Source organism: Pollicipes pollicipes, unplaced genomic scaffold (genome assembly GCF_011947565.3).
Source record: "Pollicipes pollicipes isolate AB1234 unplaced genomic scaffold, Ppol_2.1 Scaffold_3087;HRSCAF=3621_pilon_pilon_pilon, whole genome shotgun sequence".
NCBI lineage: Eukaryota > Metazoa > Arthropoda > Thecostraca > Pollicipedomorpha > Pollicipedidae > Pollicipes > Pollicipes pollicipes.
In genome coordinates, this window is record NW_023596225.1 from 41,546,650 (window position 1) to 41,573,654 (window position 27,005).

The 27,005-nt window shown below is 60.4% G+C and overlaps 2 protein-coding genes across 2 annotated transcripts; both read left to right on the forward strand.

Moving 5' to 3' along the window:
• Nucleotides 1-7,500: 7,500 nt before the first annotated feature.
• LOC119090177 (semaphorin-5B-like) lies at nt 7,501-24,543 on the forward strand (the record flags this gene model as incomplete). The annotated part of the gene is made up of 11 exons (XM_037212967.1): nt 7,501-7,656; nt 13,798-13,897; nt 14,795-15,308; nt 16,016-16,206; nt 20,831-21,085; nt 21,746-21,941; nt 22,343-22,939; nt 23,060-23,082; nt 23,140-23,264; nt 23,891-24,055; nt 24,473-24,543. Coding segments are annotated over exons 1-11 (2,370 nt in total), but the record flags the coding sequence as incomplete, so codon positions are not given.
• On the forward strand, nt 24,536-26,730 carry LOC119114838 (semaphorin-5B). Its single transcript, XM_037238889.1, has 3 exons — nt 24,536-24,662; nt 25,037-25,167; nt 25,564-26,730. The coding sequence occupies exons 1-3, from the start codon at nt 24,625-24,627 to the stop codon at nt 25,959-25,961; spliced, it is 567 nt and encodes a 188-aa protein (XP_037094784.1). The 5' UTR covers nt 24,536-24,624; the 3' UTR covers nt 25,962-26,730.
• Nucleotides 26,731-27,005: the final 275 nt, after the last annotated feature.

The following is a 27,005-nucleotide window of genomic DNA, read 5'->3' on the forward strand; positions in this document are numbered from 1 at the left end:
CCTCCTGAAGCGGCCCCAGGGTCGGACTACCGGAGAGCCGATCCCGGACTGTCGGGGCTGATCCCGGACTGTCGAGGCGGACCCGGACTGTCGGGGCCGACCCCGTACTGTCGGAGTTGACCCGGACTGTCAGGGCCGACCCCGGACTGTCAGGGCGGATCCGGACTGTCGGAGTTGACCTCGGACCGTCGGGGCCGACCCGAACTGTCGGAGTTGACCCCGGACTGTCGGGGCGGACATCGGACCGTCGGAGTTGACCCCGGACTGTCGGAGAGCCGACCTCGGACTGTTGGAGTTGGCCCCGGACTGTCGGGGCGGACATCAGACTGTCGGAGTTGACCCCGGACTGTCGGGACCGACCCCGGACTGTTGGAGCCGACCCGGACTGTCGGAGTTCATCCCGGACTGTCGGAGCCGATCCCGGACTGTCGGGACTGACACCGGATTGTCGGGGCCGATCCCGTTCTGAGCTGGCCTCGGGCCGTTAGAACTGGACCCGGACTGCGGGGCCGGCCCTGGACCGTCCGGATCATGCTCCCGGGCGACCGGGTCCGGCTGGCCGGCTGTGCTGCCGCGCGTAAGAGCGATGACCGGCCTGTCCGGCATGAGCCATAGCCGTTGGCGACTGTCTGGCGTGAGGTGACGCCACCGGCGACTGCCCGGCGTGAGAGATGTCGGTCCGATAACCGACCGACGTCAATGGCGGATAATTGTCCCCCATTTCTCCGGTCTCCGGTCGCCGCCCACCGGGCCGCCCTATCGTCGCTGGCATCGCCTCGCCCGTCGCCTCGACTAATTGTTTGTCGATATCAGCGTGGCGGAGGTAAACACACGGGACGAGGTCGTCCGCCTGTGCGCCAGCTGGTCGCCCGCGACCTGACCTGAGCTCGTCTGTGCGCCAGCTGGTCGCCCGCGACCTGACCTGAGTTCGTCTGTGCGCCAGCTGGTCACCCGCGATCTTATCTGGAGTCGTCTGTGCGCCAGCTGGTCACCCGCGACCTGACCTGAGCTCGTCTGTGCGCCGGCTGGTCACCCGCGACCTGACCTGAGCTCGTCTGTGCGCCGGCTGGTCACCCGCGACCTGACCTGAGCTCGTCTGTGCGCCGGCTGGTCACCCGCGACCTGACCTGAGCTCGTCTGTGTGCCGGCTGGTCACCCGCGACCTGACCTGAGCTCGTCTGTGCGCCGGCTGGTCACCCGCGACCTGACCTGAGCTCGTCTGTGTGCCAGCTGGTTACCCGCGATCTGATCTGAACTCGTCTGTGCGCCAGCTGGCCACCCGCGACCTGACCGGAGCTCGTCTGTGCGCCGGCTGGTCACCCGCGACCTGACCTGAGCTCGTCTGTGCGCCAGCTGGCCACCCGCGACCTGACCGGAGCTCGTCTGTGCGCTAGCTGGTCACCCGCGACCTGACCTGAGCCCGTCTGTGCGTCAGCTGGTCACCCGCGATCTGACCTGAGCTCGTCTGTGCGTCAGCTGGTCACCCGCGACCTGACCTGAGCTCGTCTGTGCGCCAGCTGGCCATCCGCGACCTGACCTGAGCTGGCCCTGTACTCCACTGACATGAGCCGGCATCAGCGATGATTGATCAACCCAACGAGAGCCAGCGGAGCTGAGTGGCGTTCAGGTAGCTTGCTGACTGCGGCCTGGATCAGCGGAACTCCCGAGCATGTCCGGGAACAGGCTGGCGGGCCAAACCCGGCTCACTAACACCGCTGAGTCAGCGGCTGCTCGCGTCTCGTTCCGTGTCGGCGCGATCCGGTGACCGCTGCCGGCGCGCTGCAGAGCTGGGTCCCGGTGGCGACCGCAACAGACCCGTCATCGCCGGCCGGTCGGCGAGGTCGACCGGCCGGCGATGACGTCACAGACCTGCTGCAGGCTGGCTGTCGCCGCCCGGCCGGTCTGGTCGCCGAGCGCTGGTCCGGCGCGGCGTCCACCCGTCACGTCTGACGACGGTCGGCTGGTAACGACGGGCTGAACGGGTTGTCTCCAAAAGGGCATTTCGTGTCAACCAATTCCGGACTCGTTAAATGTTTTATCGATCCCTTTTAGGCTGTTAACTTATGTCTGGCCTTTGTTTTAATGGCTGGCGCTCAGACGGCGTGAAATGGGCCATGGCTATGTTTAGAACGCGGACGAGACGACCATGATGGGCTGTAATCTTACGCCGACAGCAAATTGATTTTAAATGTCGGCACTGCGACTGCATCGTGCCAGCTTGGTGCTAATACATCAACGTGATTTCGGAGAGGTTGTATCGCAGATCCAGGGGTTTGCGTCTTCTGGTGTTAGCGACCTCAAGCGTCTTTGACAGTGGCATGTAATCGTTTGCCTCGCGTCCATCGCTTACTCAAGTCGGGTTGTGTGCGTCTGTTGCCGGGCGCAGGCTTGGTGTCTCCGCATTCATTGTCTTAGCACTCGTCTGGATGTCTGCTAGCGCGACTTACACCCAGCGGTGACTGACTGGCCCGCTGTCTACACGCAGCTTAAAACGGGTGCATCAGCGTCCCAGACAAAGCGGACGGCATACACTCCTCAGCAGTATGGCATAGTAACATCATCGGCCATATGAGCAACGCTATAGCTGTGTAGCTTCACGGACGGCGCCACTGTGGGCCGCCACTGCTAGCAGGCCGTGCTGCCGGTGACGGGCCGGCGGGGTTCGGGTGTCGCCCGTGCACCCGTGTCTCCTCCAGATTAGAGGGGTTCGCCCCGGCTGGGGTGGGGAGCGGCAGCTGGTGCCGGCGGTAAACAGGCCAGACCGGCGGCGGGCCGCGCGGCGGGGGACGAGGCCCGCCGGCTGGGAGATACCCAGTCTGGCTGGCCAGAATCAGGCCTGCCGTTCTGTCCGTATCGAACAGACGGATGACTATGTTTTTGCCGACCGCCATGCTCATACGCACGCGCAGGATGCTGAAAATAGAGGGGAAACCGCAGCTAAAGACAACACAAACGGCTGCGGCAGGGGTTTGTAGAGAGAATGATGGCTTCGCAGTACCTCCAAAAGCCGGCCGGCGGCAACTCATTGTCCGTCGTTGTCTTGAGGTGATTGACATTGCCCACCGACCTTCGTCGACGCCATCCGCCCGTGACTTCGATGTTTTTGGAGTTTTTGTCTAAAGACATCGCTGATGGTTACCAGAGACGCTTCACATAACTGCTCTACTGGCACCACCCTGCCATCACCTGATTAAGGAGTTCGTCGCGACCATTGCCATGGCTGTTTCGCTGCAGCGGTGTACGACGCGGGGGGCCATTGGGATGAAGGCCCGGTGGCGGTGCCTGGCACGGGGGCGGCCGGGATGAAGACCCGGTCGTGGTGCCTGACACAGGAGACGGCCGGGATGAACGCCCGGTCGTGGTGCCGGACACAGGGGGCGGCTGGGACGAACGCCCGGTCGTGGTGCCGGACACAGGAGACGGCCGGGATGAAGACCCGGTGGTGGTGCCTGACACAGGAGACGGCCGGGATGAAGACCCGGTCGTGGTGCCTGACACAGGAGACGGCCGGGATGAAGACCCGGTCGTGGTGCCTGACACGGGGGGCGGCTGGGACGAACGCCCGGTCGTGGTGCCTGACACGGGGGGCGGCTGGGACGAACGCCCGGTCGTGGTGCCTGACACAGGGGGCGGTTGGGATGAACGCCCGGTGGTGGTGACTCACACGGGGGCGGCCGGGATGAAGACCCGGTCGCGGTGCCGGACACGGGGGCAGCCGGGATGAAGCCCCGGTCGTGACAGGCCGGCGCCGTGCGGCAGAGTTACGGGAGCGCTGCAGAGGGCGCGGAGAGGTGCAAGGCGCAGGGAGCATTCACGCGGCGGTGGCGCGGGAGCTGACGGCGCGCCGTGCCGCTTGTGATGCTGCCAGATCGCTGCAGATGCTGTCAGACGCGCGGCCGGTAAATCGTCCTCGGTTTCTGGGCTAGATGATGACAAATGGACTGTCGCGCGGCAGGCGCCACTCGACTTCGAAGTGAGCCGCGCTGCAATGCGGGGTTAATGTCATGCGAGCAGATTACGCTGCTGCCTACAAGGCGGGTGGTGAGTTCAAAGGAAGACGAAGTCCTGTGATAGGAATTGGCCGAGTGATTACCGTCGTGCAGATACAGCCGCGTGGCCTAACCAGTCATCGGTGCCTCCGGTGGTCGAGAACATGGATGGTGTACTTCCAGGAGGTCCACGCTTCTAAGACACGTCCTGCTCTTTGGATGCACTGCTTGTGTATGTATTGGGCCACCTTTCACTATTGTTGGTGCTGGAAATCTCATAAACCCAGATGATGTTCTGGTTAAACCAAGATATGTTATTATTCATAAATGGAAGGATTTAAAACAAATTACAATGATTTTATAACTTAGCCAGCAGCACCATAGCACATCATCTGACTAAAACCACGAATTAATGAGTCATCTCATCATGTGTTGTTGGGCTGCCGTTTCCGCATCACGCCGTACCCAATCGTCCCTCGCCTCATCCCATCCCATCATCCCACCTCACCTGGCCCCATCAGCCAGCCTGGGCTGCGGCGCGGCACGGTCGGCGCACCAGAAGTGGGACCGGTCGGCCCTCCAAATCACCGTCATTAGGCCCGTTTGACGGAGCACCTCCGGGCGTAAGCGTGGGAGCCGGCTCCTCGCCGCAGCCGGATTGGAGACGCTGCCATTAGGCCCGTATATGGCAGCACTCCCGCCTCCGCTCCGTAGAGCGAACGTCGGAACCGCCCTGTTCTGGCGGATTGTTTGTGCTTGTGTGTGTCGTGACGTGGGTGAAGCGATATGCAAATTATATTTGTGTGTATCCGCCGTGAGATATTTTGCTGCGTAGCGCGTTACTTTGATATACATACACACACACACATATATATATATATATATATATATATATATATATATATATATATATATATATCACATTATCAGATCTTAACCACCATGGATAGGTTATCTCATGAGCTTTCGTTGAAGTGTTATTTCCGTACCATTATATATATGAAGAGCGAGTATATACACGTATCCTTCTTAAATGCGATAACGGTGTTAGGTCAAATCATGGTACAGGCCGAGTGTTGCATGACATTTAACGGCGCTGTGATTGACACGGTGTCGGCTGCCGGAAAACCGCCGTTACATGTGGTCACATTACAGTTGCGGGGCCAGCGAGCCGCTGAACTGTAACGTATACCGCGTGCTATCGCGCCAGGCGAGCCAGACCCATCGGTGCCGTGGCGCCCCGTCACATGCACGCGGGGCGTCGCGTCCAGATTCTGGCGCGCTCAAGGCTCATGCGCCGACAACAAGGTGCTGCAGACGTTTGGCGGGTCGTTAGCTGCAGGGAAGGGTTTATTTGACCTTGGCGGCGGCTGGGGGTGTGTGTCAGTTACTGGCCGGCTGTGTCGCGTGATGGAGGGTGCTGGCGCGAGCAGGACGAGCTGATTGACACCGGCAGATCGGCGGCGGCTGCCGTGTGTTCTGCTCATGTCAGCCGACCGGTCTGGCTTTCTGCTGATATCAGCCGACATGTCTGGGCTTCTGCTGTCAGTGGCGGCCCAGGAAAATGCAGCTCGTGCATGGCAGGAATGTTCGGAAATGGTGGGATGTTCGACTACGCCAGGCAAACAAACTTGCACCCACTCATTACCTACCCACATCAACGCAAAAGCCGCGCCGCTCAGCACGACAAGATCACAACAGAACGAACAGCCTCAGGCCGGAGAGCACGCGAAAACCGACCGCGATCACCGCGAACTAAGTGTTGGCTGGGGCCCCCTCGGCCCGCCCCCAGCTCGGTCCTGTCTGACCGGGCGGGCCGCGCCGGTCGCCGCCCCTTCCGACAGGCGACGGCGGGCCACCCGGCCGCTGGGGCGCGCCCCGGCCGCCCGGGGCGACCGCTAGGGCGCACCCGGGCCGATCCTCCGACCCGGGCGCGGCCGGGCTCCCGACCGTACACCGGCCGACCGCCAGGGGGCACCCCGGGCTGATCGGGCCGACCGCCAGGGCGCACCCCGGCCGACCGGGCCGGCCGCTCCAGAGCCGAGACTGGCTTGTGAGCGGTGGTGCACCGGGCCCGCGCACGAGCGTTGTCGCGTCGGTGACGAAATGGCGCATCACGACCGCCGCCGCTGGCCGCAGTGGTACAGGCCCAGGGCCCCTCAAATGCATGTGAACGGTTATGAGCTGACGGTGGGGACGTAACCGAGGGGCCACGGGGCTCATGTCCCACCCAACCCCCAAACCCCCCTCTCCAGAGCTAGGAGATGCGCACTAGACACGGGGTACTTTTGCTGGAATCAGATCCAAATTCGCGGGCATTTGGGCAAGATTTGACGTCCCCCTGGAGAGAATTCTGGCCCTGTGTCCAGCTGACGAAATGACAATGACCACTTTCAGTTGGTACGAAGCCTAAATCCAGTCGGTCTGTAGCTGCCTTGACTTGGCTTGAGCTGTTGCTTGCTGGCTGAACGTTCCACCCACTGCATCAGGGACGCATGCTCACTCGTGCCATCAATGCCATCAAAACTCCAGCCGTGCGCTGGCTGCGTCATTTTATCTCACAATGCGCGCGCACACGTTCCTTTATGTCCCCTATCGGCTACCACGCGTCTGTTTATGCTGCAACCGGACTTAAAGGCATCCGAAAGCCACGTCTGCACATGAAAGCACATCAGCACAAGCGGCCAACGGGCTTGCTATGCAGACACCATCATATAACCGATACTGGTTTGCATTGTTCAGGTGTACACAGGTGTGTACCTCAGTGTCGCAATTAACCAAGTCAACGGGCGCGCCGATCAAAAGGTCACGATTACGCAGTGTGTAACCCGCCCATCAGCCCGATCTCCAGAGTACATTGTACGTCATGCCCTATCGGAGACGACGTTCCGATTATGGGCCGATAACTGCTAATTTATTCACTATTGTTCAGCCGAACCCACCGAACGGCGTCCCCAAACGACCCGGGATTGGAAAGCCTGCGTTGGAAACGGCCGTCGGTGGCTGGGGTGCCGGCCAGATCCGCAGACAGGAGGGTGGCGTGAGCCCGGCCCGCTCGGCCGGCTCGGCTGTCCTGCTGGACCACTCGTTCAGGAGTGGGCTACCCCGCGGAACCGCCTGGCCTAGCGCTGGGCTGTCCTGCTGGACCACTCGTTCAGGAGTGGGCTACCCCGCGGAACCGCCCGGCCTAGCGCTGGGCTGTCCTGCTGGACCACTCGTTCAGGAGTGGGCTACCCCGCGAAACCGCCCGGCCTGGCGCTGGGCTGTCCTGGTGGATCACTTGGCCAGGGAGGGGGGGGGGGGGTTGATGGGGGATGTGAGAGGTGTATTCTGCGCGAATCAGTACCGCCTTAAGCGCGGCACCGACACGCGTCGGGCCCCGCCGGTCCCAGTGCCCGAACCCTCGTTTCACAAGCTGCCTGTCTCGCGCCACGGCGCCTCGCTGACTGTCCGTCCCGTTCCAGACCATGAGGCGGTAGCCGCCGACGCCAGCGTGGGTGTTCGGAAGAGACCGGCGGCGCGGCTCGCGGCGTCATGAAACTGGCAGAGGAGGGCCGCCGGCTGCTGCTGGCGCTGGCGGTCGGAGCGCTCGCGAGCGCTCGTGAGCAGGAGTCGGCCAGCCAAACGCACGAGGCTGACGGCGACTACCGCTTTGTTTCACACTCGGGTGAGTAGCATCACTGGGGCGCTCTCTTTGCGGACGGCGATGTCGGCTCAGTGGGTAACCGACTGTTGGCTCTTTCCTGCAATCGCTGCCGCTCTCAAGGACATGCATGCCCATTTCCAGATTAGGCATCATTTTTGCTCCGAGCGTATCTGATTCAGGGTCTTGTACCCAATCTGGCTGCGGTCTCAGGAATCCTGGCATACACGGATATTTGAGAACTACCTTGAGCTGGTAACTGCAACAAGGCCAGAGCCATCTCTCGGTGATTTTTGAGATCTTCGTAGATAAAGTACCGAACACTTTGGCTGGAGAGATCAAAACGAACGCGAGCCGGGGTGTGCGGGAGTGAGCGGAAACCGGATGAGGTCCTCAAACTGTCCGAGATGCGTGCATGTCGCACCACTCAACGTGCACGCATCAGGGTTGTAGCTTAGGAACCACTCCGCCATACGCACCAACTTCAAGTTTTGCCAGAACCCGCGTATTCCGGTCCCACAGTCTCGAGCCCGATTTTGACAAATTTGAGACAGAGACTCTAAAGCACCCTCGCACGACTTCGAGACAATCAGAGCATTGTTCTTGAACGATTCCTGCTTCTTCACTGGATTCTTGCCGTGACATTTCGGTTCAAAGCGACGTGTCCCAGGCGGCTCAACGAAGCGAGCTGCGTTTAGCGCAGGGAGGACGAGACTTGTAGCCAAGTTGCAATGGCACATTACACATTGAGGCCAGCGAAACTAAACCGACACGTTAGGAGCTCACGCCGAAAGTACAAAAAGTCAAAACAGGATGGGCTGGAGTTCTGAGACATGAACAGTCATCAGTGTGACTGGGCAGCACCACTTAATATTCATGTGGCGTGCCGACCATATTTTGTTATCAACCTTTCAGCTGTCGGGATCGGCGCCAACTTTAAACTGGCCAGTCAGGAAAATTGATTCCACTAGGCACCTCTAACTGGCTCACATGCTGTCGCTGCACAACTGTTTCCTGAATATTGAAATAATATGTTGACTGAAGGAAGGCATTGCGGGTTGAAACGCGGGCTTCAGAATCCGGCTGTACTTTGCCGGTCGCCGTGAGCGACGTAGTTTGTGTGAACATCCTCCCTGGCAGCGGCGAGCGGGCCGGCGGTACCCGACGCCCGAGGGCTCGCTCCGCCCCGTCCGACGCCGCGCCCGGTCGAGGCGCCCGGCCGCGCGCCGGCACGTGGCGCACGGACAGTTCGTGCCCCAAGCAAGGCCGTCGTCGGCCCGGCCGGCTCGGGCCACGTAAACAATGAGCCATTGAGGGATGGCGGCTGCGCCGTCGCACGTGACAGCTGCGGTGTTCCGACAGGCGGCAGGCTGTCCGAACTCGAGACGCTCCGTCGTCGGTGGAGGGCGATGACCGCCATCTGACGACGATAGTGATTGGTTAAGCGGGTGCTCAGGCCTGCTCGCGTGTGCGCATGCGTGCGTGTAAACGCGCGGGGGAGATGATGTGCCGCATGTATCGGCCAATGGTCTACGGCATCTACTGAGCCGTACGCGGTGCATCTATGCGCCTGTCCCGCTGCCCAAGACGAATGTCGCCCCTCGGCCGGACAGATGTGCGGCCCAGAGCGTAGAGACCACCATCGCGCCGCACTGAAATGCGATTTTAATGCATGTTCACTTCAGATTGCAGACAAACACCGCCGCGCACCATGTCAGAGCCAGACTGAGGGTTGCGCAGCCCTTGTAAATGGACGGACGTTGCGTGGCGTACGCCCGCGCTGAATACTAATGACCGGGCGTTAGCTGCAGCACAGACGGCGCTGCAGTGGCTGGCAGCCTCTAGTCATGCTGCGGTCGAGCGATGGCTGAATAACAATGCCATCTCTGCCCGCTTGCCACCGCAGAGGGCACTTACGGTGATTCAGTTGAGACGGTTTGTCTCATCCAACTCGGAACATGAGTTATTTGGTTCATAATTCACGACAGCACATGATAGTTTCGGTTAATTTTGTCTTGCCATGTCGACCTATTTGGATTCCTGGTGTGGGTGTATCACATTTGTTACGCTGCATTCGTTCCTAATTTAATCCCGCCTTCCAACACGTTATGTAAATGCGTATTCATTTCGTAAGCCTTCAAGAGTTTGCCGGCTTGTAGTCACATGTAAGTTGTAGCTTCAGATCACACTTCACTCGGTGTACATGACAGGGCTGTCATGTATGCAGCGTGCATGGCTTTGTAGCCCACAAAGCCAGTTATATCACTTGATCGAAAGGCCAAACGACGTTCACCGTTACTCCGGATTCAGTCGTTTCTCACGTTTCTGTTGTTCAGTTGCCCCCCCGCCCATGCCTAAGTTATTTTGTTTTGAAGCGCCTGACCTAGGATTTGTTATTTGATGTTTGCGGAGCTTTGAAATCGTCATAATGTGATTAACTTCGTATTTGTTTCAGGACTTCTGTGCCTTGGTTTTGCTCGAACCGCTTAGAACGTAATTTTCCTCCCGGAAAACTGCCTCGAGTCAAATGGTCTGGAAAATTTTGCGATTTTGCTTTGCTATGTCGTTATGCCCCCTTTTAATTCTAGTTTTTGCATTATACTGCAATAATTGTGCGCGGTCTTATTATAACACGTAGTGAACATGAAATCGAACGCCTCGATGTGGACTCGTTCCCTGCACCAATGCATGGACGCGATACATCAGCGAGCCACGTCTGCTCCGTCAGCAGGCTGTGTGTTCCGTCAGCGAGTCACCTGTGCTCCGCCAGCGGGCCGCGTGTGCTCCATCAGGAGTCCACGTGTGCTCCGTCAGCAGACCTCGTGTGCTCCGTCAGCAGACCTCGTGTGCTCCGTCAGCAGGTCATGTGTACTCCGTTAGCAATCTACGTGTGCTCCATCAGCAGTCCACGTGTCCTCCGTCAGCAGACCTCGTGTGCTCCGTCAGCAGATCTCGTGTGCTCCGTCAGCAGGTCACGTGTACTCCGTAAGCAATCCACGTGTGCTCCATCAGCAGTCCACGTGTGCTCCATCAGCAGTCCACGTGTGCTCCTTCAGCAGACTTCGTGTGCTCCGTCAGCAGACCTCGTGTGCTCCGTCAGTAGTCCGCGTGTGCTCCGTCAGCAGGCCACGTACACAGTTCTGTCCCCTCCGCGGCCCCTGACACGTCCCGATCCTATGTCCGCGGCCGCAGCTCGGCGCACGTGACTCTGCCAGCGGACGCGGCGTGCTGACGGCGCCAATCACGTGATGCACGAGCGCGCGTGCTGCGCCGACCGCCGCGCCGTCACGCCCCGTCGGCCGGGTGGTGAGCGCCGCAGCGTCCCGCTCTGACAGCGGGCCGCTCCGCTCAGCGGCAGCGGCGGCCGGCTCCGGCACGGCCGCTGCAGAGGGCTGGGTGGGACCGAGATGGGCCGCGGGCTGCGCCGATGTCACCGGCTGCGATTTACTGGCGGCGAACGCCCTCTTTGAATGAGCTCCCGGGGAGGCCGCGAGCGGGCTCAGTGGTGATGCCATTGCTGGCGGTGCTGACTCAGGTCCTTACACAATGAACAGGACGCATTGTGTCCTATCGTGGCACCGTATCGGCACCCACGTTTCCTCCCCTTTGTTCGAAGCACTGCATTGTACGTGATTGGAGTTATAAACAGGTGCAACCATGTTAGGTCGACGATCGCTCATCCAGGTGCAAGAATGCAACGAGGTCGCCCTGCACATACCGATACGGTCTCGTTCGACTGTGCCGAATTCTGGGTGGCGGATATTGGTGATTGTCATTCGCTGCGCTAGATCACGGTGAGGCAAGTTGTTCCTCAACTTCTGACGTAGTGAGCTGCTTGGGGAATGAGGGTACCTTTTCAAACAATTTTCTGCGGAAACCCAGTCGAGCGCTGCTTCTCGCGTACCATAACGATACGCGAGACATGCCTGGAATCGCCACGTCCAATAGCATGACCGATGAACAGCTCGCCGTCGATGTCTCCCGTCCCTAAGCCGACAGCGGTGCGCAACAGCTGTCCGCGCAACCCAGCGCGCCTCGCGACGAGTCTCTGTCTGCGACGACCGCCGTCTTCGCGGTCGCCTGAGCGGCGCGCCGGCCGCAGCGGGAGCGCCGGCCGGCGCGGTGTCGTCAGCGGGGGAGGGGGGGGGGGCGCTGCCTCCGCTGCCGCCTCGCCCCGCCGTCACGTGCTGAGCGGGTCCGACGGGCCGGGCCGGAACACCCGCAGCTGAGCACACGGAACTCGTGACCTGTAAGCCGCAGTCGGTGCATGCCACTGGAGCACGGCTGCTGCGAACGCAAAAAAAAAACAATGTTCATTGCTCCACTGCATTAGCTTTGAACCTGCCGACGCCCAGATGCTAACGCCCCAGGTGCTGATGCCACAGGTGCTCTTCTTGGTGCTGGGGTGTAACCGCTGCGGGTGGGGGGGCTGGGGCATGTCCCGCCTCAATGATCTTAGAAGTCTAATTTCGCCGGAAGAATGCATGCTTTACACGTTTTCCCATTCAGAATGTCATTTCTAGGCCAGGCCCCGAGACTCCGGTTTGACCCGTCCAATCTTGCTCTGTCTCATTCGATCTCAGAGACACCCGTGTTACACCCATGTTAGTTACAACCATGTTAGTTACACCCATGTCTGGGCGTGTGCCGTGAGTTCGCTGTCAGCCTCCGGGTTACTGTCTCCATGTCCACGTGTGTGGCGTCTGGGCGTCGCCTAGTCCTGCCAGGGCGCACCAGGGCCGGCGCCAGGGCTCGCTCCCGTGGCGTCTGGGAGGTCACCACCGTCCGACGGTGATGCTCGCACCAGGGTGGCGCCAGATCCGCTCCCCTGGCGTCTGGGAGGTCACCGCCGTTCGGTGCCGCTCGCACCAGGGCGCAGCAGGTCCGCTCCCGTGGCGTCTGGGAGGTCACTGCCGTCCGCGGTGCTGCTCGGCACCAGGGCGGCAGCAGGTCCGCTCCCGTGGCGTCTGGGAGGTCACTGCCGTCCGGCGGTGCTGCTCGCACCAGAGCGGCGCCAGGTCCGCTCCCGTGGTGTCTGGGAGGTCACCGCCGTCCGGCGGTACCGCCCGCGCCGGGGCGGCGCCAGGTCCGCTCCCGTGGCGTCTGGGAGGTCACTGCCGTCCGGCGGTGCCGCCCGCGCCGGGGCGGCGCCGGATCCGCCACCGCGGCCTCGCAGGAGGTCATCAACACGAGCCGCCGGCCCTGCGGCACAACCGAACCCAATACTACTGGCCGTAACGGATTCCATGGGCGTCGGTGGCATGCGCTGCACCGCCCTTCCAGACCAATAGTCATATATTGCGCGCTGGCCAGCGGAGCCACGGGCGGAGCCGCCCGCATGAATGATAAAGACCCGATCAGGACGTGCAATAGGGACGATTTCACCGGAGCCGACCGGTATGATTCAGCTCTATTGTCATGCGACGGCGCGTGGCATGTTTGCAAATCCCGGCGCGCGCAGCATATCAATGAGACAGACTGCGGTCGGCGGCCGGTATCGCGTTTAAAAGTCTAACTGCCTGCATTCCAGCCGTGGACTTTAAAGCGGCCGTTGGCAGGCTGTCAGATATGTCTTCACGTATATGGGCTTCGTTTGAAACCGCCTGGGTGATTTCTGGTATTCACCCACGCACCCATTATAGAGGGATAATGAATGGGATGGTATTGTGCGGCATTCCCAGTACTGCGGCATGATCTGGGAAGTTTAAACATTGCGCTGCTATGTTTCGTCGAAGGGTGATGGCATATGTGTTCGTATTGCAACATCTCCCTGTTAAGTCCCCTGAAGTCATCCATGACACACGCGGGCAAGTCTCCCTGAAGATGTGAAGCTCTGACCGCCTCGTTTGGTCGCCACGAGGCAGTTAACTATGCCCTACCCTACGAAGCTGGTGAAGTCGACACACCTGGTTGACCTGTGTCAGGCCCACGTTCAGCACCGAAGGACGCCACGTTCCGGGCCAGATTACAAGGAAAACAATGACAGTCCGGAGCTGTCCACGCTAATGCGTGGGAGGAACATCAAACTCCCGCGCTGGAAGTGCGACACCAATCAGCAGGGCTAGACGGCACCACTGAAGCAGTCTTGCCCCAGTCAGACCCGTATCCCTGAGAACCGAGTGATGCGAGACGACAGGCTGATTCTCCCTGCTCTCGCGGTTCCAGAGCTGCAGGCGTCTCTGGATCACTTCTCACCCGAGAATACCACGAGGTTCTCCGAGATTCTCTTCGACATTCAGAAGTACCAGATCATCGTCGGCGCCAGGTGAGCCCACGCGAGTTCGTCCGATGCCGGCGAGGCTCATCAGCCCCCCCCCCCGCCCCTCCCCCTCCCCAGCAGGTGACAGGTGATCAGCCCTTCGACCGCATCATTAGCCTGCCGGTCACCGGTCCCCATTAGGTCTGATCGCTCTGTAACTGTTCCCAGAGGCGCTCAGCGCCGCACCTATGTTCGCGCCGGGCGCGTGATTCATTCCTCTCCGCCTAATCACCAAAAGTATCAAAGCGATCGCCAAGATCCCGTCACTGGTCCGACCGGTCGCGCTCACACGTGCTCCTGCCCGGCCGCACTGGACACTCGTGCCGACGGTGCGGAGCGCGCGCCATCGCTTCAAATTAACGCTTCGTGCGATTCGTCTTTCTCGAGTTGGTGCGGGAGCATGTGGCGTCATCGTCGGCGTCCTGAAGTTCTGACCCAGCGAACCGAACTTGCGCCCGAAATATGACGAGCTCTCCTGCGACAGTGGCGTAAGAGTTCGTAACGCGACTGACAAATGTGACAATTGTGTCAATAGTTGGTGTAGTGTGTTTGCACCGCAGTAAGCGCCCGCGCTCGCGTTAGGACCGCCTATGGGTTTGCAGGAGTCGAGTGTTTCCGTGGCGGCTCACGCGATACGTGCTCTTCCGACCGGCCTCTTGTTTGTGCTCCGCACCGTTCGCCAATGAGGGAGCAATGCGGCTACGGCTTGTGCTGCCCTCAGATAGACGGTCTGCCGTCGCTTTTTGACTCCTGCATTTACCTGCATCCCCCGCTCGAACCACTTTCGCTCATCCGCTCATCCGAGTGAGCCCGTTCCCGCCGCCGCCCTGGCCGCTCCTCAGACCACCCGTCTGCGCCCGCGGTCGCCGCTCCCACCGGCCTGACGTGCCGCCGTCGCCGCAGGGACCACCTGTACCGGCTCAGCGTGCGTGGCCTGCAGGAGCTCGAGTCGGCGCCTTGGCCGGCGCCCGCCGCCACCGTCACCATGTGCGAGAACAAGGGCCAGACGGCCGCCGACTGCCACAACTTCGTGCGCGTGCTGCACCGGCACGGCGAGCGGCTGCTGGCGTGCGGCACCAACGCCTTCCAGCCGCTCTGCTCGTGGCGTCGCCTCAGCTCCCTCCGCTCGGTGCTCGCCACCGAGTCGGGCATCGCCGTCAGCCCGTACGCGCCGCAGCTGAACGTGACGTCGCTGGTGACGTCAGAGGGCGCCGTATTCGCCGCCACGCCGACCGACTTCTCGGGGCTCGACCCGGCGATCTTCCGCGGCGGCGGCGGCGGCGCGCCCAGCCTGCGCACGAGCAAGTACGACAGCCGTCTGCTCAGCGCGCCCGACTTCGTCGGCTCGTTCGAGTCCGGCCCGTTCGTCTACTTCGTGTTCCGCGAGGACGCCGTCGAGTACATGAGCTGCGGCAAGGTGAGCGGGGCGCTGACCCTGCGCGTTGACCCTGCGCGCTGACCCTGCGCGCTGCCCCCGGCCTGTCATTAGTGGGGCCGGTGGGCGGGCGGGCCGGCGTCGCGCCGGACAGGCGCCGGTAGCTGGGCGGCGCTCCCGCCTCTGCTGTGTCACCGGCGACTCTCGCCGCCGCCGGCCGCTCGTTTGGCAGCTCTGACCGGTCATATGGAAGCCGCGTTGGCGTCAGTCCGCGAGCGGCCACGTGACAGTCAAACGGCAGCCAATCTCCGTACCGTTCGCTCACGCGTGCGCAGTGACCGACTTCACGTCGGCTGCACGAGGCGCTGGCCGCGGAGATCTCACTGTGGAAACGTTTTATGATGCAGCTGTGCGGCAACGGTGGGAGAAAACTCCGCACACGTTGACAGATGGTGTCATTATTACCATGGCGCAGTCAAGCGTCATGCTATGACGATGCACGGCATTTGATCCTTGCTGCAATACATTATGACAGCGTTATTGCTCCACATCTCGTTGATGGCAGGGTATGATATTTTACACTCACTGGCCGGAGCCGTGATCCCACTCATGCCTCAATTCGTTTTCCGCGTCCTTTAGAGTATGCTTGATTCGCAGGCGATCAGTTGCCCGGTTACGTAGTTGTAGCGTGCTTCTGGCCATCGTGGGACCTTGCAGCCCACCTTGTGACGACCTTGCCTCGTTGCCAGCGTGTGTACTCCCGGATCGCGCGGGTGTGCAAGAACGACCGCGGCGACCGGCGCCAGGTGTGGACGACGGCCGTGAAGGCGCGCCTCAACTGCTCCGTGTCGGGCGAGTACCCGTTCTACCTGGACGAGGTGCAGGGCGTGCACTACCTGGACCGCGAGGAGGTGCTCTACGCCACGTTCACCACCTCCGAGTGAGTGCGCGCAGGCGCCCGGTCGTGCCGCGCGGTCTGTGTGCCCAAGCGGCTGCTTCGGCTGATTGGGTGTGGGTGTGTGGGTGCTGTGTCAATCGGACGGACGGCCAAGGGGGGGGGGGAGGGGGAGAGACCTTGGCAGTGTCCTTCGATGCTGGTGCGAGCCACTTCCTGTGGCTGGGAGGGGAACATCTGTTTACTGCCGGTGCGAAGATGGGTTAACGTGGGTACTCGGCATGCAGCCTTGTGAGAGGCAGGCATTGGTTGGTCGTTGACCATCGCATAGGCCAACGTAAATGGCCCCGCGCCAAATAGGGACGAACATTGGACACCAACCAACATAACTGGTACCGGAACAGGACCAAGCGGATTTTGGGGGTGTGCCGTTGAAAAAAACATATGTTTTGCAATGGGTCATTACTTGTTGCTTTCATGGTAATTTGGCTGGAGGCAGTTGGTTTATAATTCCAGTGAACAGTTGCTGTTGATCAAAATTTGAACTTCGATCTTTCAAACATGGGAATTGGCGGCCGCTAGTAAAAGAATGATCTCCCACATTTCAACGTATATCGTCCATACAATAATTTTATGCCAACGAAGGGTCTTGTGAACGGATACAATATAGCGTCGTAACAGAATGTGAGCTGTCTATCCAATTAGCTAAGAGAGTGTGTATTTATTTTTCCTGGAAAGAAAGACTCCAAATTATCCTCTCCTCGGCATCCCTGCCAGCATGATGTTGACAAAGAAACGAAATAAGAAACGGTTGTAGAGTTCCCCGGCAAGCGACATATATCCATTGAACACCGACGGACGGGTCAGTGGACACGGGGTTAGCCGAAAACACGTCAGCTATTCGAGTCTTGAAGCCGGTCCCCTCCGCTTCCCGCGAAGCGCTGCTCACGGAGCGCGGAGTCCCCGCCTCTGTGCAGAGGTGAGTCGGCGCTCGTCTCCAGCAGCCGGCCTCCGGTGGGAGGGAGATTGCTCGGTGTCACGGGAGCAGCGGCCGCCGCCGGGGCCGGCCGGCACCCAGCTAATGTGCCGAGTCAGCCGCCGCGGCCGCCGCTCGCTCCAGAGCCAATTAAAGCCTGCGGTCCGTGGCGCTCGCTGAGCAGCCGCTGAAAAACGACGTCAGCGAAACTGATTGAATTGTCTGGGCTGGGCTTTTGCAATGGTGGGCTGCTAACGCGGGCGTTGTGAAGGCCGTATGCCGGCGGAGTTTCACTTTGGGCCCACCACCTCACGTGTTCCTGTGCTCTGAACCCACTGCAGCAGGTCACGGGAGCTCCTCGGCCTTGAACCCATCACGTCGCGTTACGGAATTCCCCGCTCTGATCGTACCGTCTTGGGTCAGGGAGTCCGTCCGCTTTGAGATCACCACCCCGGGTGGCGGAGTCGGTCTTCTCTAAGTCCGCCATCCCGTCCATGGTACCTGTCCACGCTGATCTCACCATTCCGGGTCACGGAGTCCCGATTGTGACCACACAGTCATCTAATCGGCCGGAGGAAGCCATTAGCAGCAGATGACGTCACGTACGGTGACGCGAGAGTCGTCGATAGGCCGCTAATGAGTTGCCGGCTGTAAGCAGATGCGGCCGATAGACACGCTTGTTTTCACGCCAGTGAGATCGTGCTGACATGTGGCAATACTGAAGTCAGCTGTTCCCACCAGCACAGCTGATGCCCCGTCAAGCGCCTCACGACGTCACGCTGCGGGCAGTTACTAAAGCAGTCTAAGATGCCAAAAGAAGGCTTTTGATGCGCTCGGCTGCAGACACAACTCAAATTTGAATAAGACGTTGGTGATTAATCGATTAATTAACGTTCCGTGCTGACAGCCCGTGACTCGCAAACTCTATTCTGTTAAACGTTTAACTATCAAAAGTCAATTCCATAGCTCCGTGTTGCTATTCACCTGGTGAGCGGCAAACGTGGCTTGTGAATGAATGCTCTCGCACAATGCACGCGAAAACGATGCGTTCTTGGCATTCCATCAATGTTATAAGGACGAATGACTGGCATGTCGCGCGATGCTTGAAAGCATATTTGAAACTCTATTGTCACGCTCGCTTCCTGCAATGCATTCTGGTGTATTAAAGTACAGCGAGAACCGGGGAAATGGATTTTCCACCCGAAGTGAAGGATAGCGCGTTTTTGTACCATTTGGTACCTGGCTGAGTACCTTCACCTGGCCAGATAGGTGAGAAGATGATCTTGTTTGCCGGTTGTTGTTGCATACGATTGTCAGGAATGTAACGTCCCGTCCGGTTGTTGTTGTTGCATACGATTGTCAGGAATGTAACGTCCCGTCCGGTTGTTGTTGTTGCATACGATTGTCAGGAATGTAACGCCCCGCCCGGTTGTTGTTGTTGCATACGATTGTCAGGAAGGCAACGTCCCTCCCGGTTGTTGTTGTTGCATACGATTGTTAGGAATGTAACGTCCCACCCAGTTGTTGTTGTCGCATACGATTATTAGGAATGTAGCGTCCCACCCGGTTGTTGTTGTTGCATACGATTGTCAGGAATGTAATGTCCTGCCCGGTTGTTGTTGTTGCATCAGATTGTCAGGAATGTAACGTCCCTCCCGGTTGTTGTTGTTGCATACGATTGTCAGGGATGTAACGTCCCACAAAAGACTTTTGGACCTTCATGAAGCGCCTTGGGTGCGGAATGATACCCAGCGTACGTAAATAAACCACAGCGTCATCGCCACAGGCGCGGCCATGTCTCGCCCTCTGTCAGCATCATTAGGTTTTGACGCGTTAAGGTCTAATGTGCTGTCACCTTCATATTTAGCATCGGTTTCTTGGAGCGTATAATTTGAACGAGATACCGAGAAGAGTACAAACCGGATTTATCGCCGCAGCAGCGTTTTTGCCAGAAGCGGTACAAGCGCGTTAGTTACCTCGTGCACTTGTGCTACCAAGATGAACCGATTTCTTACGAAAGCACATATTTAACTCGTGCAGGAAAGTTCGGAGAACTGACTTCATAGAAAATCCATGCTCGCGTTTTGAGTCATGGGCAGTGCACCGTGAGGGGATGTAAATCCGGCGTAGGCGGAAGGGACTAATTTCCTTTCACATGCATAGCTCTGAGGGCGCTACTTTTCTAATCCTGAGCCAGCAATGTATCGTGCGTACAAGTCCCAGCTCTCACAAAGCCTACCAACAAAGCCGGTAGCGGCTCCCAGCTCCAGCCTGGAGTCATGCCACGCGGCATTGATGAGTGGCGTCGTTCCCCGAACGTCCGCCTATCTCGGCTGGCATCGACACCGGTCGCTGAGCCTCAATGGGCGGCGCTTCATTGAGCGCGGTCGCCGCGATCGGCGCACCTGCTCGTGCTGACGCTCCCCTCGGTCACGCGCGCCGGCTCTGGCTGCGGAGCTGCTGATCCGCGCCGGGCGTGGCCCGCCGCCCGGCCGCAGATGGCGGCGGCGAGCCGGCGTGCGCCGCCGCTCTTCCCCTCCCCCCTCGGTCATCCTCACCCCGCCAGCGTCACTCTCCCCCTCCCCCTCCCGCATCACTCCCACCCCACCACCGTCACTGCCACCCCACCACCGTCACTATCACCCCACCACCGTCACTACCACCCCACCACCGTCACCCCCACTCCACTACCGTCACACCCACCCCAGTCAGATCGGCTCGCGCCATGCGCGGCTGCTGTGCTGGCGCGCCACGCTGGTCGGCCCCGGCGGACACGTCGGCATTGCCGCCTCTGCCTCAGGACGGGCCGCCGCCGTGTGGTGATTACGGTCCCAAGGACAGCCGAGGCCGCCAGACGATTCGTGTCATGCCGCAGACGCTATTGCGGCGAAATGTTCGCTGGTAGCCGCTGTCTGGTCTATTACAGCGCAGAAGAAACTAGCAGGCTACAGCGTAAACTGGCCGGAAATGAGGCGTCAGTAAGGCTCAATTCAATGCACTGGTCTAGGTGTAAGAGGTTCTTGTTGCAGCGGCCAGGGTCAGGTATGATGCGACCAGTACGCTGAGACCCAGCGCTTGTAACCCGGAACACGCCTCGTTACGGCGTTGCGCTGAATTACGTGGAAGTGCCACAAAGATGCAATTTTTCAGCATTACCGTAGCCTGCTGGAGATTAGCAGCCAACTACGAGTAGCAGTTGCAATTTGTGTTTAGTACAGAGTTTTTACACACGGTAATGTACATGGCAATGAAACAGGGTGCTGCAGTACTAAATAACGCGCATTTGGTGTGGGCCGGCAGGGTCCCGGGAGCAGAGGAGTTTTACCAGGATTGGGAGGCCTCAGAAGCACTTCGATTCGTTTCTTTACAGGCACTGCTGAAAGCCTAAAGCTTAATTTTCCCAAATGTGTGTGTGGAAGGGGGGGGAGAGGAGGCAGGGACTCGGGCCACCTAAAGGCTGCTCATATCACGATGACTTCCGCGTCTATCTATGACCTGGTCCCTCCGTGGCCACCTTCGTCGCCGGATATATCTTAGCTTATCCCCCCCCCCCTCCCCGCCAGTAGACAGCTCCATCTCACGCCGCCCGGGTTCGGCCGGTGCCGCCGGAGCAGTCCGGCGAAGCGAGCGGCGGCCGCCTCCAGACCGCTCCGTCCGCCTCAGCGTTCTGACGCGCTTCCGTCCCGCCCGCAGCAACGGCCTGGCCGCATCCGCCGTGTGCGCCTTCAACATGTCGGCGATCGCGTCGGCGTTCGCCGGGCCGTTCCAGCACCAGCCGGTGCCGGACGGCGCGTGGCAGCGGCGTCAGCTGGACCACACACACTTCGAGTGCGGCTCGCCTGAGCTGACCTCGCGCCACGAGCTGGCCGAGCTGTCGCACTACTCGCTGATGCACGAGGCCGTACAGCCTGAGCAGCTGGACCCGCTGTACAGGCTGGACGGTGTCAGGTCAGTGCTGGTCAATGGGAGGGGAGGGGCAGCTGGACCTCTGTACCGGCTGGACGGTGTCAGGTTTTGCAGGTCGGCTCGGGGTTAGGGGCGGAGGAGGGGTTAGGGAAATCCAGACGGCAGAGGAGGTCCCGATCCTGCAGCTCTTGGAAACTGTGTGCTGTGAGCTGACGCGGCGAGTTTGATTCGGAAATCAAACTGGCGTAGTCGGCCAGCTAAAACAGTTGTATATGTTCCCAGAGCGACGCGTTTTGTCGTTTGTCGTACTGCGTATTTTTTCAAAACTTCAAATGCAGTGCGATGCTTGAAAGGTGGTCATTATTAATCAATGGCGTGTGTGCATTTTAGAAGTGTCTGCTGCCAGGGATGTTGGGGGCAATGCGCTGATACAGTAGCATGGCTGGTTATGTCAAACCATCGTTTAGACTTGCAACATTTTTCAACAGCCTTCAATCATAGTGCACATCTGTTGTGTCACAAGATGTACCCAGCATACGCTCCTCGCAAAATGGTTGTGACGTCACATGAGGTTGGTTTTAGGTGGCGCCTTCAAAACACACAGCCTCTCATCAACAAAGGACTGTTGACGCCGCTCTATCGGCGCACATCAAACTCTTCCCCGTCCCGTGTCTTGACCGTGTCCTGCATCCCGCGGCGCAGACTGACGGCCGTCGCCACTGACATCATCACCACCAAGCACCACGTGTCGGTGCACGTGCTGTTCGTGGCGGACACGGCCGGCACCATCAGGAAGCTGAGCGTGGTGCCGCGCTCGCGGCAGACGTGCCTGCTGGAGGTGCTGCAGCCGTTCGCGGCGCCCACCACCATCCTCACCATGAGGCTGCTGAGCGAGGCGGTGAGTGTCCCAGGGTGTTCCAACGGCGTTTGTGTTCAGAAACTTGGCGCCAGTGTCGACTTCAGCCGCTGCAAATGAAATGGATAAACGTGCGCGAACCCGTTCGGTTTTGAGGGTATTTACCGAGCTGTCCGCGGAATGATATTGCGTTCAACTTCCTGGGAGTGTCAAGGCGTGCATTACCAAGGCATAAGCATGGACTGAAAACTAGTGTTTGTTGTGCATGTCATCCCGCTCCCCGTCACAGCGGTGCATCTGGGTATAGCCTATATCCTGATGCATTTGCTGTCCGGTCCTGTGACCCCGCTAAGCCCTGTCCTGGGGGGGTATAAGGAGGGGGGGGGGGGGCGCGAACAGGCCTGGTATTGTTCCACGTCTTGACCGGCCCTCCTCTCCCACAGGGCTCTTTGTACCTGGGCACGGACTCGGCGCTGGTGCGTGTGCCGGTGCAGCGCTGCGAGCGGTACCGGAGCGAGACCAGCTGCCTGGGCGCCATGGACCCGTACTGCGGCTGGGACGCGGCGCGCGCCCTCTGCAGCCCGCCACCCGGCCGCAGTCCGGACGCACCCTCCTGGCGGCAGCCGGTGACACAGTGCCCCGACCTCAGCCGACCCGTCGACGGCGGCTGGAGCGCCTGGAGCGCATGGCGCCAGTGCCGGCAGGTGGTCGAGGGCGAGGACGCCGGCGAGCCGTGCCTGTGCCGGCGGCGCGCCTGCTCGAGCCCGACGCCGGCGCGCGGCGGCGCGCAGTGCGCCGGCCTCGCCGCCCAGGTCACAAATTGCACGCGCCACGGCGGCTGGACCGGCTGGTCGGCCTGGTCGGCGTGCTCACACCCGTGCGGCGTGGCCATCAAGTCGCGGCGCCGCTCGTGCGCCAACCCGTCGCCGGTGCACGGCGGCCGCGGCTGCACCGGCGCCGATGCGCAGGAGATCATGTGCCACTCGAACCCGCCGTGCCCCACCGAGACCACCCTGCCGGTGGACGGCGGCTGGGGGCGCTGGGGCAGCTGGGGCCGCTGCTCGGCGCGCTGCGGCGGCGGCTTCCGGCGGCGGCGGCGCGCCTGCGACAGCCCGCGCCCCGTCAACGGCGGCCGGCCGTGCCTCGGCTGCGACCTGGAGTACGGCGCGTGCGGCGCGCAGCCGTGCGCCGAGCAGCGCCGGCTCACCGGCTGGACGCCGTGGCTGGCGGCCAACGGCAGCGATGGCCGCCAGCAGCGGTTCCGGTTCGAGTGCGCGGCGCCGGTGGCGGAGCCCGGCCTGATCCGGGTGTCGTCAGTCCGGCTGGACGAGCGGCACTGTGACGCCGATGGACGCTGCTCGCCAGGTAAGGATCCCCGCTCATCTGGCGCCATCCTCTCGCCGCTCGCCATCCCCTCTACCTGGGCGATGCCCTCCCTCGCCTCATGTTGTCACCTGTCACTATCCCCCTTGCCTATTTCCTGATATCTGTAGTCGGATCTCACGCTGTCTCGCTCGCCAGATTCTCCAACATCTGATCTTCCCCGTTGCCTTTATCTCGTCCTCACCCACCAACCTATGGCTTGTGGCAAGTTCTATATTGCCAGGATGAAGGAGGTATCTCTTAATTTTGTACCCTCTTCTCTGACGAAGTAGGGTCATGTGGAGATGCAACAGAGCCACGGAACGAGGTTGCGTGCATGTTCAGATTACGTTATTTGCAATTAAAAGCTGTCGGCTAATTTGACCTCAGATAATTTGCTGCCTAAGTGCTTGTGCCATTATCGATGGCATGAATGTGCACCTTGGAGCCCTGAGCCCGTTTTAGGCTTCAGCTCCCAGAACGCTACTGGATTACCTAAGAAACTTATCAGTTAATATGGTTTGTTTACCGGGTACGTTCGTCTTCCATGTGACATCGGCTGTCCCTAATACCTCACACACGCTTGTCTACGTTCCCCTAACGGTCCACGCCATGGTTTCGTGCTGCAGCCAACTGGACGGGCCTGGGCTGGGGCGACTGGAGTCCGTGGTCCGAGTGTTCCGTCCCTTGCGGCGGCGGTGTGCAGACCAAGTCTCGCACGTGCGACGGAGACAGCGCCGCCTGTCTGGGACCCAGCCGCGTGGAGCAGGAGTGTAACGTTCAACGCTGCAAAGGTAAGCCTCGATGACGCGATGGGGGGCAGCTTACGCAGTTCGAGCGTTGCTTACGCACATGAATTAATGATGAAATGTGCATTTTTCTGTGGTCCGTACGCGCGTGTTTGTTTTTAGGGGCTCTGTGATGGGTGAACAGATACGACCAACTGCAACCAAGTACAGGACTCATTCACACTAGCGTAAGAGAAACCCCTGGTGCTTGGATGTACCGGGGCCTTCTGGATCCGTGGCCGCCTGTGCTCAAGGGCACACATCATGAAGTCACGGGACGGCCGGGCATGCCAAGAGCCACGGCCTTGCCTTGTGCGGAGGACGGATGTGATGGGGGGGGGGGGGGGGGGGGGGCACTGCATCCGACTGCAGCTGGAGCCGCGAGGGCCGGCCGACGCTGACCGGGTGGTCCCGGGTCCTCAGGCGACTGGTCCTGCTGGTCCGAGTGGTCCGCCTGCAGCGTCGCCTGCGGTGGGGGCCGTCGCCGGCGCGACAGAGAGTGCCGGGCGACTGCGGCCGCCGGCTCCGCCGACGTGATCTGCGACGGTGCTGCCACCTCTGAGGAGCCGTGCGAAATGACCAGCTGCACGAGCCTTGAGGGGTGGAATCAATGGTACGAACTACGAACTTTAACTTTTGACATCTTGTGACTTGAACGCGATGGCGAAAGGTGGATGGAGGAGCTAACTGGAACTTTCCTTAATATGGCCAAAGTTAGGAAAAACCGATAATTTCTGAACTTCGAAAAACATTTCAATAATGGAAGTTTGTTTTGGAGCACTGCTTTGAAAGTCAAGGCACCTTCCGGACATTGGCTCGGCACAATGGCTTGAGCAGAATATTGCGCCGCGCATAGTTCAAGTCCCTCTCGCCGGCGCGGTCTGGAGCAGTGTCGGCTGCCGAGCGGGTCTCCCTGGCGCGTACAGCGCGCCGCACCGCCAGCCCGCCTGGCGCGCCTGACCTGCACGCCCGTGCCCCCGCCGCCAGGTCCGTGTGGAGCCTGTGCGACGCACGCGGCGAGCAGCACCGCGCCCGCCACTGCATGGTCTCGGAGCCGGGCGGCGAGCTGTGCCAGGGCGAAGACCGCCAGGCCCGGCTCTGCGTCGACACCGGCGACGGTAGGTGTCGCCACCAGCGGGCTGAGGGCTGCGGAAATGCCCGGTCGGTCCCCCGCCGCGGCAGTGTTGAGATTCTTGCTGGTCTTAGGCGGTGGACCAAGTGCCACTGACCGAAGCCCGGTCGATTTGAGTGGGGTAATCAGTAGGTGTTGATTTCATTCCCGCGTTGAATGCTGCAAGGCTAGTGGCGGGTTGTGGAATGTTTTTGGGTATGAAATGAAGCTACTTAAAATCTTGCGTAGTTCTGCTGTACATTAGATAAATGTGCTTAACTGGCCACTCGAAGGCCGGGGCTGTCCCACAACAGCGGAGTGACGAGTGGTCACTCCTCCCTGGCGAGCCCCCCGTAAGTGGGCCCGTTTGCAACAGCGCCGCCACAACGCCCTCTCCCTGCAGAGAGCGTACTGTTGGCGGCCACGGGCACCGCGCCGGCCATCGGCACCGGCCGCATGGTGGCCGCCTGCCTCGGCTGCTTCTGCACCGGCGCCCTGCTGGCGACCGTCTGCACGTACTACCACCTGACGCGGCGGCGCCACCCGGGCGTGCGCTCCTCTAAGTACTACGACGCGCTGCCGAAGGCGGTCAGCCCCAACGCGTACGTGACGGTGCGCGGCGTGCCGGGCGTGCACGAGCTGGCCGAGCTGAAGAACGGCCGCCGCCGCAACGGCTCGGTCAAGGGCGGCGAGCTGGTCTCGGAGAAGACGGCCACCATCCGCCGCAGCGGCAGCACCCGCTACAACCCGGTGAGCGCGGCCGAGCTGCGCGCCAACCTCGCCTCGGACGCCATCTATTGAGCACCGTGCTCCCGCGGAGCACAGCCTCGAGTACAAAACGCGTGCAGGCGCCGCGACAGACGTGAAACGCTTCGCGGCCCGCTGATGTGTGTTCTGTGAGTGCGTGTGGTGCGGCGCGCAGTGTGGCGTGAGCGATTTGTGATCATTGTTTTCATTGTGACTCGTGTTTGCAGGTCATTTCATCTTCGTAAATGTGGACGATTAACATTGCGCGGTGATGGCACGGGTGCCTGCCATAACACTTTTGCTGCACAGGGCTGGGCTCTGCAGGGCTCGCGTTCGCGCGGGGTCTCTTCAGCCCCGCACAAGACTTGCGAACAAATGACGTCAGCGGTTGCGCTTGGTTTGAAATGCAAGTCGTTTCAAGCCGAAGCGCAGAGCCGGCTGAGTTTTCCGATCATGCTTTTGATGGCGGTTCATCTTTGCCGTCAAGTGGAGATGCCTCTTATTCTACATCGGATAGCAACGCTGCGTCACAGTTGTGCCGATGACGATCCACGTCATCGTGAGACAGCAGCCCGGGCCAGGCCGCCACACGTCGCGGAAAGGCGGGCCGGCAGGCATCACTAGCATTTTGAGGTAAATGTGGATCGGTGTGTAGGTGCCAATTGAGATGCGTGGCGTGTTCCGTCTGGGGGCACGAGGAACCTGGTGTTGTCGGCGGCACGGGAGCCGCCCGTGCCGTGCTCCTGTTTCCCAATGCTGTTGCTCGACGCTCTCAGTGTCGCCCCCAATCACGTGATGCTGAAATACACCGGATGAGATTATTGTCAGTAGTTTCAATGCATCGGCTTCCGCAGCCTGCGGGACCGTGGATGCCAGCCGCTGGCTTCGGCTCCGCCACCGGGCGGCCTTCAAAACGTAACCAGCGCCTGCCCGGGTTCCAACACCGTGTCAGTCAGATCCGCGGCGACGAGCGGCGCGTCCTGTCCGCGAGAACGTTCGTTCGCCGCTTCGGGCTCAGTTGACAGCCTTCATATGCGGGTACTTCGGCAGTCTCGGAGCGCACCGATCGTGCACGTGCGCGCCTCAATGAATCGGACC